General features: G+C 33.1%; 1 protein-coding gene across 1 annotated transcript; it reads right to left on the bottom strand.

Moving 5' to 3' along the window:
- Positions 1-1,463: 1,463 nt before the first annotated feature.
- LOC125188780 (tetraspanin-3-like) lies at positions 1,464-4,253 on the bottom strand. The gene is made up of 2 exons (XM_048085833.2): positions 3,622-4,253; positions 1,464-2,086 (listed from the first exon to the last, which is right to left on the bottom strand). The coding sequence occupies exons 1-2, from the start codon at positions 4,135-4,137 to the stop codon at positions 1,739-1,741; spliced, it is 864 nt and encodes a 287-aa protein (XP_047941790.1). The 5' UTR covers positions 4,138-4,253; the 3' UTR covers positions 1,464-1,738.
- Positions 4,254-14,609: the final 10,356 nt, after the last annotated feature.

Genomic DNA, 14,609 nt, shown 5'->3' with positions numbered 1-14,609 from the left:
TGCCATTCAATAAAAAGCATTCACAAGTAATTGTTTAGAAGCATACAAAAAGATTGTGTTTGCTATTTTTGAAATTTTCATGCACTAAGACCAATTGTGTTTGAGCTTGAAGTGGAAAAAGATTGATGAACTCAATTATTTTGCTGTGAACTATTTTTAAATTTTTATGGTAATTTAATGATTTCATTATTTTTGCTGCTTGGTTGGAGTATATTTGAAATTTTGCAGTTGCTGCTTTGTGGGTAATCTAGAAATGGAGCAGGCTGTTAGTAGGCATTTTTATATATGTGTGTAAGGAATCTGCTAATTTTTTGTTGATTTTGGCTTTGTATCATCGTCTGAATGGTTGTGCATTTGTATTTGCTTTATTGATTTCTGATTATTGTTGTTGCACGAGAATAAATATATGCGCCTTTGAGACTGAGGATGTTTCTAATTCGGTTAGTTTAGAGAATGCTTTCATTTCTTCAGATCAAATGCATATAGCGTAGCTGTACTGCTTCAACTTATGTATGGTTTGAGTTTGTTGATTGATGACATCTTTTTGTTTGATCCATAATTCCATATAATGTATGAAGAATGTAGTGGATGAGGAATGGAGCAAGCTTTTAGTAGGAATGGAGGAGGAAAAGTGGATGAGGAGATCCTTACCGGCTAACGACTTATTATCAATTAAAAGTCTAATATGGAAAAGAAAATACAGTATACTATGATAAGAAAATGTGCTACAACATAATTAAATACAAGTGTTCATATGTAACACTAACCTCTTTAAGATAGCTAGCTAAAACTAAAACTTAGTTGTCAACTTACAAAAGTTGATACATAACCGATTTGTGGATTTTCGGATGAATGCCCAGGAATTTTCGAACAAATTAAATTACACTATTTTTCTCTCATTTTCATACTTCATAGAAACCTCAATTTTAAAAACTAAAAATAAGGGGCAGCTGTACTACTTATTTGCAAAATTCGGAAAATTCAAAAACTTTTGGAAACGGGTCAAAATAACAAAAGGAAAATAAGTTACTCATTTTTTGTTGTTATTAGATCAAGTCATCAAGAGTATCCACCGGCAAATTAGAGAATATTCATCGTAGTGATTTGTAGACATCTTGAAGGATGAGATAACTAGCCCAAAAATAAAGTTGCTGCTATTTGGTTAAGGGTGGATGAGTTCCATAACACTGTAACATCAATCCTTGGGTTAAGTCACTCATTTATTGAGGATCAATGAATAAAAGTTACTCATATATTGATCACATGATATTGATATCTGATGTCAAAAATAGCAACGACTTACTATTATAATTTGAATTCAACGGATTTAGTTGAAATTGCCCCCACCCACATTCCCGATTCCTCGGATCCATGTCTGAAGAATTCTCCTGCACATGCAATTGCTTTCTCTCTCTGCAACAGAATTACCTAACTTAATTGCCAAAACAACACTAAAAAATCAATTTAGTTGCGTAAACATGCCAACTTTTTAAATTTCTTGGAGTAGCAAAAACACCCCATATGTATTATACACTACTTCTCCATGTGCACGCACACTCTCTCTCTCTCGATCCCTATCATGAAGACGCAAGAGAGTATGATAACAAAATACTTACACAAGATATTTTCTTTCAAAACAAAACTAACCAAGCAACTTTCCCATCATCTACTAAACACTGACAAAGAAACTGAAAATCCCACACTGTTTAAATTTCTTGAAAATCTCTGTTATTCACACTCAGAAGTGTATCCTGCTCGGCCGCGACTTCTCCATCCGGGTCTCCCCATAGGGCTCGTCGTTGTCGATCCGCTTGTTGTGTCTGAAGGCTGCACAGGCGACGCAGTACACTATGACGAGGATGATGAGCATGACGATGTTGATGACAGAGACCTTCCTCCAGCTCTTCTTCAAGCTTGCCAGCACACCAGCCTTGCAGGAGTCGCAGTCGTAGCAGAGCTGCTCTTGGTCGTTGTAGTTCCACTTCAAACAATCCGGATCAGTCCCCACGAGCCCTGCTCCAGGCGCCCAATACGTCTCGTTCATGTAGACGTAGCCGCATGATGTGGGAGGCTTGCAACATCCAGACTACATAGCAAACAATGCTTCACTATGAGATGTGTGTTACATCACAACATACACTATTTCATATTCCAAATAAAATGGAAACATGAAATAAGCCAAAAAGATTTGAAGAAGTGCTTTTCACCATCACTATAAAGTCTTTTTGTTGCATAGCAGTAGTACTTTATTTTCACCTTGATTCCTTTGCTCACCAAAATCAACTATGAATCTTGTAAACCAAAGAAAGTGAGACAAGGATGATGATGCAAGAAATCTCCTATTATCAACATGAAAGTCTTTTATACTTTTCGTGAAGGTGTGACACTATTTTTGTTAAGTGTTACATCTAATATATCTTAATAGCATGATTAGTGATCGATCACACGGCAAATAATTTCATTACTTCCAAGAAAAAGACTTGCATAAATCTCTCAAGTATTTATTTTATCCAACTACGTCGACATCATATTTAGATAAAAGTATGCATCTAAAAGTTCCAAGAAAATTCCCAATAGTACTAGAAAAGTATGGCACACAATAAATACAAGCAAGCACACAAAATTCCCTCCCCATTTTTAGTACTCCACCAAATTCATTTCAGACTATAGTTTAATAAGTATTTCTTGAAAACTTTTCAAATCAGCTGCTAAAGGTTTCCAACTACTCCATTTAAGAGGAATCATAACAATAATAATAGTATTGAATTTAAAAGGATGCACCTATAACTTTTCAATCACCATACCGAATAATTAAAGGTCCCATCTTCATCTTATTACTCGGACCACGTGAAGAAGTATGGAGCACGTCATTGGCAGTTGCACAATAGGTAAAAAATACCCTACCAATTTCGTGAAAACTTCCCTTCCATAAAGTTTTAGAAATCTTGGAAAAGTTTAGACAATGATAAAGAAACCTTTGTTGCCTTTTGAGATCTCAAAACGACACTAAATTGAAAAGAGAATCTCGAATCTGGTATACAAAAATTTTACTACTACAAAGGAATCACTGTATATTTAAGGTAAGGGAGCAAAGAAACCACACAAAGAATCTGATTGCATCGACATATATATAAATAACAATTCAAACGATTTGAATCAAAACATTTTTGAGATGGAAATCCAAATAGACCATCAATAGAATCAAACAATAAAACAATAACCCAAAAGATTAATTTATTCATTTATGCGCCAAAAAGGAAAATTGGTTAATTAAAGCCAGAGATGAATTTCAAAACAGCCACAGCTAATTACCGATTCAAAAAAAATAATTGTTCTCGTCTTTTTACATCAAATATCTACTTTGTTGGAGAAAAAGTAGATGACGATAGTCTCAATTTCCATTATTAAACGACAAAAATGGGTGGTTAGGGTATCATAATCTCTCTCTCTGACTAATTGACTCTGAACTGTAAAAAAAAAACCTTCTTTCTCTAATCACAAGCAATAATCGAACTCAAAGATCAAACCTTGGAATCAATCAATGCAAATTCACAAAGTAAAAACAAAGCCCTTTTGAAGAAACAAAAAACCCAGATCGAAAAATTGAAATTGGAATTAAACCTGAATAGGAGTGAGTTTTCTGGTGTAGAAGATGTCGGCGGTTTCAGGGACGCCGTTGAAGTTCCTGGCCATGTTGCGGCAAACGTGGGAGTCTCTGATGCAGGAGCGGATGTTGGACCAGTAGGAGGGGCTGGTGACGCGGTCGGCGAGCCAGGTGCCGGAGTAGTCGGTGAGGGAGTAGTCGAGGTAGGCGCGGTTGAGGACGGGCTGGCCGGAGCCCTTGTCGGTGACGGCGTAGGCGAAGACGATGAAGCCGATGAGGGCGGCGATGATGAGGAACATGGCCCAGAGGTAGAGGTACATGAGGAAGATGTTGCGGTAGCAGGCGCCGGCGAAACCGGCGAGGGAGACGACCATGATTGCGACGCCGATGATGATGATGGGCCACTGGAGGAATTTCACGCAGTCGGTGTTGTTGGCGCGGGTGCTCAGCCAGATGCCGCCGCCCAGGATGGGGATGGACAGGAGGAAGGTTAGGAAGTTCAGGAAACCGATCAGGTGGTTGCTCGTTCTCATCGCGGCGGCGGCGGCGGAGGAGGAGGAGTTTCAAGTGTTGAAGAGGGAAAGGGAGCTTTTTTGTTTTTGTAATTTGCTTTTTCTAATGAAGGTCTATGATTGAGGTTTTTGGTTCAATTATTTTATTTAACAAACTCTTTCATTTATTTATTGTGATTTGTGGTCTACTCAACACACACCCTAATCAAAACCCCAAATTTCTTACTCCTATTAAAGACGTTTTCTTAGTAAAAAAATAATACAGTAATTCTTATTTCAGATGATTTCAGTATAGGCGCTATTGAAAAAAAATCAAATTTGTTCAGATTTTGGACAATTATAGCACTTTTTAAAATAGTAGTGTTGGAGAGAAATCAATCCTTACTCTTTCAAGTTTCAACAAGTAGTATTCACGCAAGGAAAATTTTATGTGGTTGAATCTATTGATATGGCACACATATGTGCAGAAATTAAAAACGTGAATGACTAAGTATATTAAAGTAGTTGAACATTTTGAGCATAATATTTTTCATTTGTCATATCATATATAATTTCCTTCTAATTTGATATTATGGTGGTTAATTGAGAAAAAATTATTAAAATTATAATTTAAAAATTGATTACTTTTTTAAAATTATGAGATTTACCAAACTAGACGATGTTTCTGTCGATTTGCCTTCATTTACTAGTTTTTATTTTTACTATTTTTAATCGCTGTGTCCCACCTTTATTTAATCATTTCATTATTTTACTGTAAAGTTAAAATGTAAAAGCGCTTATTTTTTTTTCACTAAATACTTATTCCACTAATTACATTTCAAAATCAATTAAAGAAAAGTTATGATGTTTTAGATGGTCTAGCCCCATCTTGTTATTTGCTGGGCTTATCGGATGATGCTCGCATTGAAAAGCTATTGACTTTTAAAGTGTATTATTATGAAATTTGCTTTGTCATCACAAAATAAAATAAAATAAAACATTTGGGTGTTTTGATGAACTTTATTCAATTACTTATAGCCTCTGAATTCACACATGGACACATGGTAATAACGATGCAATTTTAAAATTATTAGCGATAGTAAAATATTTTCCATTTTCTTCATGGACTAATTCACTACTACATACCCCGGATAAGTAGGTATAGGTTTTCTTCTTGATTTACGAAATTTCCCTCAAATGTGGAGGGCTACCAGCGATAGTTATGTCAAAAATTGTAAATTACTACATACTTATAGGCCGAATATAGTTTTATAGTAAAAGTATCAACATTACTATTTTGGGGAATTTCTTAGAAAATCCCAATGGTCTAAAAATTAATGATCCTGATAATACTATGTATGGCTGTGGAGGAAATTTCCACAAATTTCAATTCACAAAATCATTTAATTGTGTATGGTTTGCGGGCTGCCGACTTAAGACGCAAGACAAGATGTGGACTGTATATTTTGTTTCGAATGTTTCAGTTTTTGTGTGTGTGTGTGTGTGTTCCATTATGAAAATAAAGTTATACACATTAATAATGAAATAATCAACAATAGTTAACAATTACTACAAAAACCCACATAATATACTAAGTTTAACCAATAAATTGCTAGCTGATAAATAAAAACAATTGCAAATGTTTAAGCTGAAATATCACTATCGTACGAGTAAATCCTAACGAATCGAACCTAACAAACATTTTTTTTCCAGAAACCTAAACATAAAAAACTAACCATAAAATAAAATTTAAAACAATCATGAATAGCGAATTGTAGGTTATCACCCGATCCCGAAAATAAAAGCCAAAAGTTAAGCGTGAAACTATTCAAATTTATGAAAATATGTGGTTAATTATTTACAAATCCTTACTGATACTCCATTTTCAATAGCAATCTATCTTCGCCTACTATCAAATACCAACACGGCAATACTCTTTAGAGTGGATAGACTCAAGATTATTATAAAGGGAAATTGGTCCCTAATATCATGAACTTTATCCAGATTTTGGTTTTTTCCATAAACTTTTAAATTAATACCATAAATTATGAACTTTCTTTGGTATTTCCCACGGCAGATCAAGAGTAAAAATCCGGCTAGCTTATATGACATTTTAAATCCTATTTAGCAGAATTCTTATAAGTGGCATGTCATGTTAGTATATCTATTTGGAATATTAAACATAATACTACTTTTATTTAACAAAATAAAACTCTTAGAATAAAGAAAACAAAATAAAATTAATAAAAACATAAAGAATTCAATTAGAAACACACACTTGTGATGCTACGTTACAAAAGTTAAAACACAAAACCTTGTTTCTCTCTTTCACAAATGCTAGGAACACATTTTAGTGAATTTGAAAGTTCATAATTTATTACACTAATTTGAAAGTTTATGGGAAAAATCAAAATCTGAGCAAAGTTCATAATATTAAGGACCAATTTTCCTACTATAAAATTAATCAAATGAGAGTTAAAATAATTTAAGTATTGATAGTTAAAATAAATAAGAGAAAGAAAATGAAAAAATAGTACTACTCGACATGAAACAGTAAGAAAAGAAAGTGATGAGTCATTCATAAAAATGATAAAGAAATGAAAGAATTGCATTTTATTCTATTAAATGAAAGCTAAAATAAGATGTCACTATTACATGTGAAATGGGTAGTCAGCGATCAGTGATATATATACACAAAACAATGTTTTGAGTTGTTTCAGGAGACATATGTAGTGGAGTAGACTTAGGGGTGACAAATCGTGCGTGTCGGATCGTTATCGTGTCGACACGATAACGACACGAACATGATAATAACAAACATGAACACGATTCGTTAAGAAAATCTCAAACACGAACACAAACACGATCCGCTACCTTCAGACACGAACACGACACAAACCACTTCGAGTCAACACTACAAGATAGATAACATCACGTATTGAAAAATGATTAAATATTTAAATGGTTTAAATGAGAAGTGACCATACGAGACTATGAGAGTCAATTTAATAGATATTGAAAAATGAAAATAATAAGAATTAATAATATTAAAATATTATTTGTTAACGGATAACACGAACCCGACACGAATTTTTCGTGTCCTTAACGGGTCGACCCAATAAGGACACGAACTCAATAAGCTCTGACCCAAATCATTAATTTCGTGCCGGTTCGTGTCGTGTCAAAAATTGTCAGCCCTATGAGTAGTGCTTTTTATTATTATTATTTGGATGAGGATATTAACATAGCTCAATCGTGATTTCCATAATTTTCGAGATAAATTGTTGTCGTTAATTAATTTATTTCTATTTATAATATAAGAGTATACTAACAAAACATAATACATGGAGTAGTACATAATAAAATAGCAAAATCCGACTAATAAAAAATCATTTTCCCGTTTAAGAATATAAAATTACAAAAGCAGAGTAAATGCCAATTTGGTCGGTGGTTCCCTGTCGAGGAGAAAAAATAGTCGGTGATTCAAATAGTGGTCCAACGTCCACCTATAAATCGGTGATTTGCCGATTTAGGAATTATCCACTTGAATCAGTTATCCAGTTGATTTACATAGACACTAGTATGTTACGAGTGTATTTTTAGTAAAAATATTGGAAATTCTATAGATTTTGATATTTGAGGTATTTTTATGTTTTTCTACACTAAAATAATCACTTAATTTTGGAATCATTTAAAGATTTCAAATAAATTGCATATCAGATACCCAATGTCATAGTAGCACTGAATGTCATACTCCTAATAAGTAACCATAGTACAAAAATAATGAATACATAATGCTTATTTGTGATACTTAATGAAATTACATTGTATATATCTCTAGATTTAATTATTTTCATCTATTTATTATCTCATTTCTGTCTCTTGTCACTTTATTTTATGCTAAAAAGTCAATTATGTTTATGCATTGGAGCAATCTTATATAAATAGTTTTTTAACTTTGAATGTTATATTTTTTTCAGGAATCGCAAATGTACGATATGCAAAGTTAAAAAACTATTTATATCGTTTGCTCTATTCGAAAAAATAGAAAAAATGGATAGCCATATATAATCATAACAATTGGTGACATTTTGATTCTCAGTAAAAATTTTAAAGAACATAATAAATTCTAAAATTTAAATTATTCACAGTTATCTTGTTGTGAACATTAAACAACATCATTTGATAATGCTCGAATTAGTATCACTTATTAAAATAAGCACTAGTATTTCCTTTTTCGTTATTCCATTTTTTTTACATTCTTATTTGTGTGAAACAACGTTGTTTGAGCATCACTAAATGACCTTAATTTGTACATGAATGAATCAATTGAGAAGATTTTTAATTAAAATTTATTATTTTTTTAAAATCTTAGATAAATTAAAATTTAATCAAATTTGATGAATATGATTATTATCTCCAATAAAAAAAAATAGAAAAGTATGTGTAAATATGTTCATACGTTGAAAATGTAGAAATTCATCATGAAACTTTAGTAAAAAGTCTATGTGTGTATGCATGAGTTATATGCATCATAGATCTGAAAATGTTAATTATGTGGAGATCGTTCGAGTGTCGATTTATCTAGTTTGAATTTGGGCCATGATTGATGGAGGTTTCATTTTTTACTCTGTTTCATTTAAATTTTTTTTTATCAACAATTGGGCCTATTTTTATAAATATCGTATTGGGCTTTCATAATCAGGCCTATCATACCAAACCTAGTATATAATGCAGTTAATGGCACTCAAAAATTATATATATGACATGTTAATATTTACTGACAGGAACAATGATAATTGTATTAACCACCGTTTGGTTTGATGAATATAAAAATAAAATAATTATAAATGCTCTTAGCTTGAGTAATGAAATAATTAATCTGGACTGTGGAGTATAAGTAAAGGAAAGGATTAATAAAAAAGAAACGGAGTGAGTGAGCGGTTGTGGGCCCAGAATTTGCAGTGGGTCACATGGGCATGGTGGATTGTGCCCAATTCAAACAGTCTCCGGTCAACATCGTCTTTAGTGTTATTTGCTTTACCTCTCTGTCATATTCACACAATCCAAAAAGTTACTCATTTGTCAATTTTATTTTCTATTTTCTCGAATATCTGCGGTGAAAGAAGTAGGAATAATATCCTAAAATCAAATGCAGTATTCAATTCGAATTAATTTAAAATTTATTTTTATATTTATAATTTTTGGGACAAGTTGGATTGAGTTTTTTCAAATATTTCAATTTTTTCGCTCAATTCAGTTTATGTATATAAAAATATTAAAATAAAACGATTATTTTTATTATTTTCTTGAGTTCCACGTGTGGTGGCTCTCTCATAACGCTTCACTCAACACCTAAACAAATGTTTATTGAACAATATATTCACCAAAAATAACACATTTACTGTATTTACTACTATTATCTCTCAAATGTATATCAATTTCCATTTTAAAATAAGACCTCATATTCAACTTAACGTTCAAAACACCCCTCCGTCTCGGCAAGAGCATCTCCAACAAGAAAGAGTAAATAAAAAAAATATATTATTTATTTAACTTTATAAAAAGTAAAATATATCTTTCCAAAAAATAACACATTTCAAAGGAAAAAATGTATATAGAAAGGCAAATCAAAAATAAAATAATACTACAAATATATTAGAAAATATAAAGTATAATACCTTATCATATACCTTTACTTTGAATAATGATTTTTCATGAAAAAAAAGCAAACATGATATTTATAAGATTTACCTTTCCATTGACGGAGAGGCACAGTGGGAAAAAGGTATAATTCTTTTTCAAATATCTCTCCTGTTAAAAAATGATTTTTCATGGAAAATAAATAAATATGATGGTTATATGTAGGGGTGGCAAAATGGGTAGCGGGTAATGGGTAATTCCCATCTCGACCCGCTACCCGACGATAACGGGAAACGGGGCGGGATCGGGTAGTGTATTTTAGAGTTTTGCGGGTAGCGGGTATACCCACTACCCGTGTGGGTATACCCGTTAGTCCCGTAAGAGCAACCGCAGCGGTGCTCTTAGCACCGTCCGTCCGTCCGTGCCGCTGAGCACCCGTCGTCCGTCCGCCGCTGCAGCTCGTCCGTCCGTGCCAGCGGCACGAACATGCTCTTAGCTAAGAGCACGTCCGTGCCGCTGAGCACCCATACGTGGCAACGTCTGATTGGCCAACGGCTAATTCGATTTTTTATTTTTATTTTTTTAAAATTCGAAATTTATTTAAAAAAATGTTTTTAAATAAAAAAAAATATTTTTCCACTTCCCAAAAAATTATATTCGTTTTCTACCCACTTTTAATTTATTTTTCAATTTTTTTCCCCAAAATTGACATTTTCATCTATAAATACTTCCACTTCAACACAAAAAAAATCACATTCTCTCATCTTTTTTTTGTCATATACATTCTCTCATCTTTTTTCTCATATTCTCATTTTTGTAGGATTTTAATTATGTATTTTTTTATTTTCTAGGATTTTAATTATGTATTTTTATTTTTAAAGATTTTAATTATGTAATTTTTATTTTTTAGGATTTTAATTATGTAATTTTTATTTTTGAATGTATTTTTATAATGTAGAAATGTTTTTAATAATTAGAGTATTTAAATTGAATAATGGAATGGTGGGACCTTTGAGCTTGTCCTTAGCTAAGAGCACGGATGTGGGTGTTGTGCTCTTAGCTAAGGACAAGGAGTAAAAGTGGGTCCGGGCCTACTTCCGTGCTCTTAGCTAAGAGCACGGATGGGGATGCTCTAATACCCGTTAATCATATTCCATCTTTTAATATTCCCTCCGTTTGTATATAAATAAAGGTATTTCAAATAGTTAAAGTGGAGGAAAAAAAATAATTAAATAATAATAGCTATATACGCACTCATTTTGAAAAATTAAAAATAAATAGTTAGAATGGAGAAAAAATAAACTAAGAGGGATAATAATGTAAAAAAGAGTATATATATTATTATATATCCAAAATGGGTGAAGAAAATGAAATGCCTCTATAAAGGCGGAACAATGGGAGTACTTTATATAATCTAAGAGTTTATTTTAAAACATTTTTATATTCCAACGAGCATACAATTGAAAACTCACCGGAACTAGCTATAGAGTGTCCCCTTACTTTTATTCTCAATCTATTCAACGTTTACCATCGATATCAATAAAGTAAATTAGGGAACATTGACGGTTATTATTATGGTTTTCAATTTTTTTATTAGGATATCGGCTCGGGTACGCGTACCCGCAATGTCAGGTACGGGATACCCGTCACGGGTATCGGGTAATCCCGGTATGTCGCGTGGCGGATATTGGGACAACAAATTTTGCTAAAATTGGGTACGAGTACCCAACTTATCGGGTGCGAATAACCACGAATAACCCGTTTAGCCACCCCTAATTATATGACTTTACCTTCCATTTAGTCTCTCATTAGAGATGCTCTAAGATAACTATTCAAACTACATCTACTAATCAATTTTTATTAAAATTAATGCAAGTAAATTCGCTATTCTTTTAGATTGGAAAGATCTGAGAAGATAAAATATCAACAACTTTTGAGCAATATATTATTGGCATGTTTTTAAATGCTACCCTAGTCATTGATCACTTAAAAAGTAAGCACTACACTATTCACATTCTTTAACTCCATCCGTCCCAAGATATTAGACCAAACCATTTTGGGGTGTCCCAACATACTTGGGTCATTTCTATTTATGGTAAAAATTGTTGGGGTTTGGAGCCCCTTGCACAGCGGAAGACTTGTACAAAACAAATAAATCAGACGTAGGATCTATTTGACCGATTATGCGATTAATCAATTCACATGTTAAACAGATAATTGCATGCTAGAACGCAAATAATTCATGCTCATAGAAAGTAAATCCTAAACATGAATACTACGGTTTAGAGTTACCGATTTGATTCTCCAAAGAATCGTCGATTGCTCGCGCCTTCTCCACGTGATGATCTTCGATACTAGACCACGGATCTTCTCTCTGGTTCCCGAACTGTATCTCGATATCAGGGTGGGTTGATCTCATCAAAATACTAGGACTCGAATAAAGAAGACAAAAGAAATCCTTCTCCAATTAGGAGAGAAATTCGAACTCCTCTAGGTAGAGGGGGACGAAAATTATGAATAATAATAATAAATGATTTCTGTCTCCTTTATTCTCCTATTTATATTAAGTTCCTTTTGGGCCCAGACAGTGATCTATGGAAGGTTTTGGATATGAGCTCTCCCAATTAGCTTTTTACTAATTAAATTGAACCCACAATTTAATACAAGCTTATATTGGAATATTACGAGCAGCCACTATAGAAGTAATATTGAACTCTCCCCATCCAAGTCCGAAATTACAAGTAATCCGGGTTTCCACTTTGTTTATTATTTATTTCCCGCGCTTAAGATATAAATGTCCATTAGTTAATTAATGTCTGCTATGGACTTAATTAATTAATATCTTATTAATTCCAAGAGTGGACTTAGCAAGAAACATTTATTTATTATTCATAAAGTAACAAAACTCCAACTGGCCAGTTTTCTAAATAATAAAACCTTGTTCGAACTCCTCTTGAGAACATTATCAAACGAGACTCACCTCGCGCACATTTCAACATAATAGCAATCTTAGCACCGCAAGTTATTAATCACCACTACCCAATATATCAGGATTATTGGGTTGCGAAAAACCCGCACCATTTGATAAGTCAAAGTAGTGCATAATCAATACCGTACGCTCAATGCTAACATATGTAGATTAAGAAATAGTATTTCATCAAGACCTAGTCTTTCAGTATATAGCATAAAGACACGTCTTGCTGTTAGATCCGTTCAGTGCTATACCACACCAATGTCATCTTATTTCAGTAAGGCTTATAAATATGCGGACTGACATTGCAACCTTTCACGATAGGTAGCCAAAGCCTATCTAGGTTGTGAAATTCTTCTTTTTCTTTTGCAAAGCATTGCATAGATCTGACCGTGTTACCTTAAAGTGGACGACGCCCACAACCGGTCTACTAAGCAAAAGACTTAGACTTTGTTTACTTCTTATGCATTTAAATGTTTGTAAAACATCCTATAAATGCACAAGCAAAACACAATGAAATAATAATAGTGATTCTATTCATGCGAGACTGCTCGAATAATACTGAATCGGATTAAAAGTGGATTGTAGAGTTTTACGTATACAAGCAAGATTCTATTCGCGCGAAACTTGCTCGAAACATGCTTTTCAGTATACCAAACCTTACAATTTAATTTATTACCAATTCCACTTACACCACAAAACAACATCTCCCAAATTCATGTGTCCAAAAAAAAGGGCTCTAATATCTTTGGACGGAGGGAGTACTAATTTCCATTTCTTACTTTCGTTATATTCATTATAAATTATACTACTAACTTCTAATTAAATTAATTGCATTCCTCTTGCGAAAATAAGTCTATGAGCAAGACATTTTAATACATGGACATTAATTCGTTATTATTAGAAAAATATTTAGATCATAATGCACCCGGCTCCTGACACAGGTTGCACATATATATATGTGCAGTGAGTGCATGTGTTGTGGTAAATGGAGACGTTATTAGTTTTCACATTTATAGCACCGTAAGAGCACTCCCAATGGGTCGGCGTTAAATCCGGCGAAAAATCGCCGATTATCGCCGGGCGTTGGGGAGAATTCGGCGATAATTCGGCGTTAATTTTACTGAATTAACGCCGACTCCCGAAAATTCACCGGATTATCGCCGACCACTGTGGGCGATAATCCGGCGATAAAAATAGTTTTTTTTTTTTTTTTAATTTTCCCCCCTATAAATTTAAAATTTAATAATTAATTTAAAATAATTCCCCCCTATTTTTTTTTAAATTATCGTCGTTGTAATTTTTTACTCGTGTTTAATACAACGAACTTTATTACTATTATTTGTCTTGTCTTATAAATTAGCTAGCTTTATTATATACAAAAATAAAACAATTAAATTAGTAATGATGTAAAAATGAAATGTTGAGTTAGGGAGAAATAAGGGAGAAACCATTGAAGCAGTTGGCTAAAAGTTGGCTAAAAACTGAGGATAAATTTTGGTGCTGATGTGGCGCTGATGTGGCAGGAGTTAGGGAGAAATAAGGGAGTTTTTAGCCGGACCATTGGGAGTGCTCTAAATACTAAATACTCCCTCCGTCCCCAATTAGGAGTAACACTTTGATTGAACGAGATTTTAAGAAATGTAAAAAAAGTTGGTTGAAAAAATTAGTGAAATGTGAGACCTATTTTTTTATATTGGTTTTATAATAAAAGGTGAGTGAAATGAGTTAGTGGAATATGTGACCTACTTACCATTTATGGTAAAAATGAAGTGATACTCTTAATTGAGGACGGACCAAAATGGAAATTAGTAACTCTTGTTCGGGGACGGAGGGAGTAGGGTAGTAGTACAGAATTGCAATTTAAATAAACTGGATTTTTGTTTATACTTGCAGTATG

The sequence above is a fragment of the Salvia hispanica genome, chromosome 5, assembly GCF_029641045.1.
Source record: "Salvia hispanica isolate PSC_SH4W2 chromosome 5, Shi_PSC_v1, whole genome shotgun sequence".
NCBI classification, from domain to species: domain Eukaryota; kingdom Viridiplantae; phylum Streptophyta; class Magnoliopsida; order Lamiales; family Lamiaceae; genus Salvia; species Salvia hispanica.
Note: the sequence above shows the minus strand (reverse complement) of the source record. Positions and strands in the feature narration are given on the sequence as shown.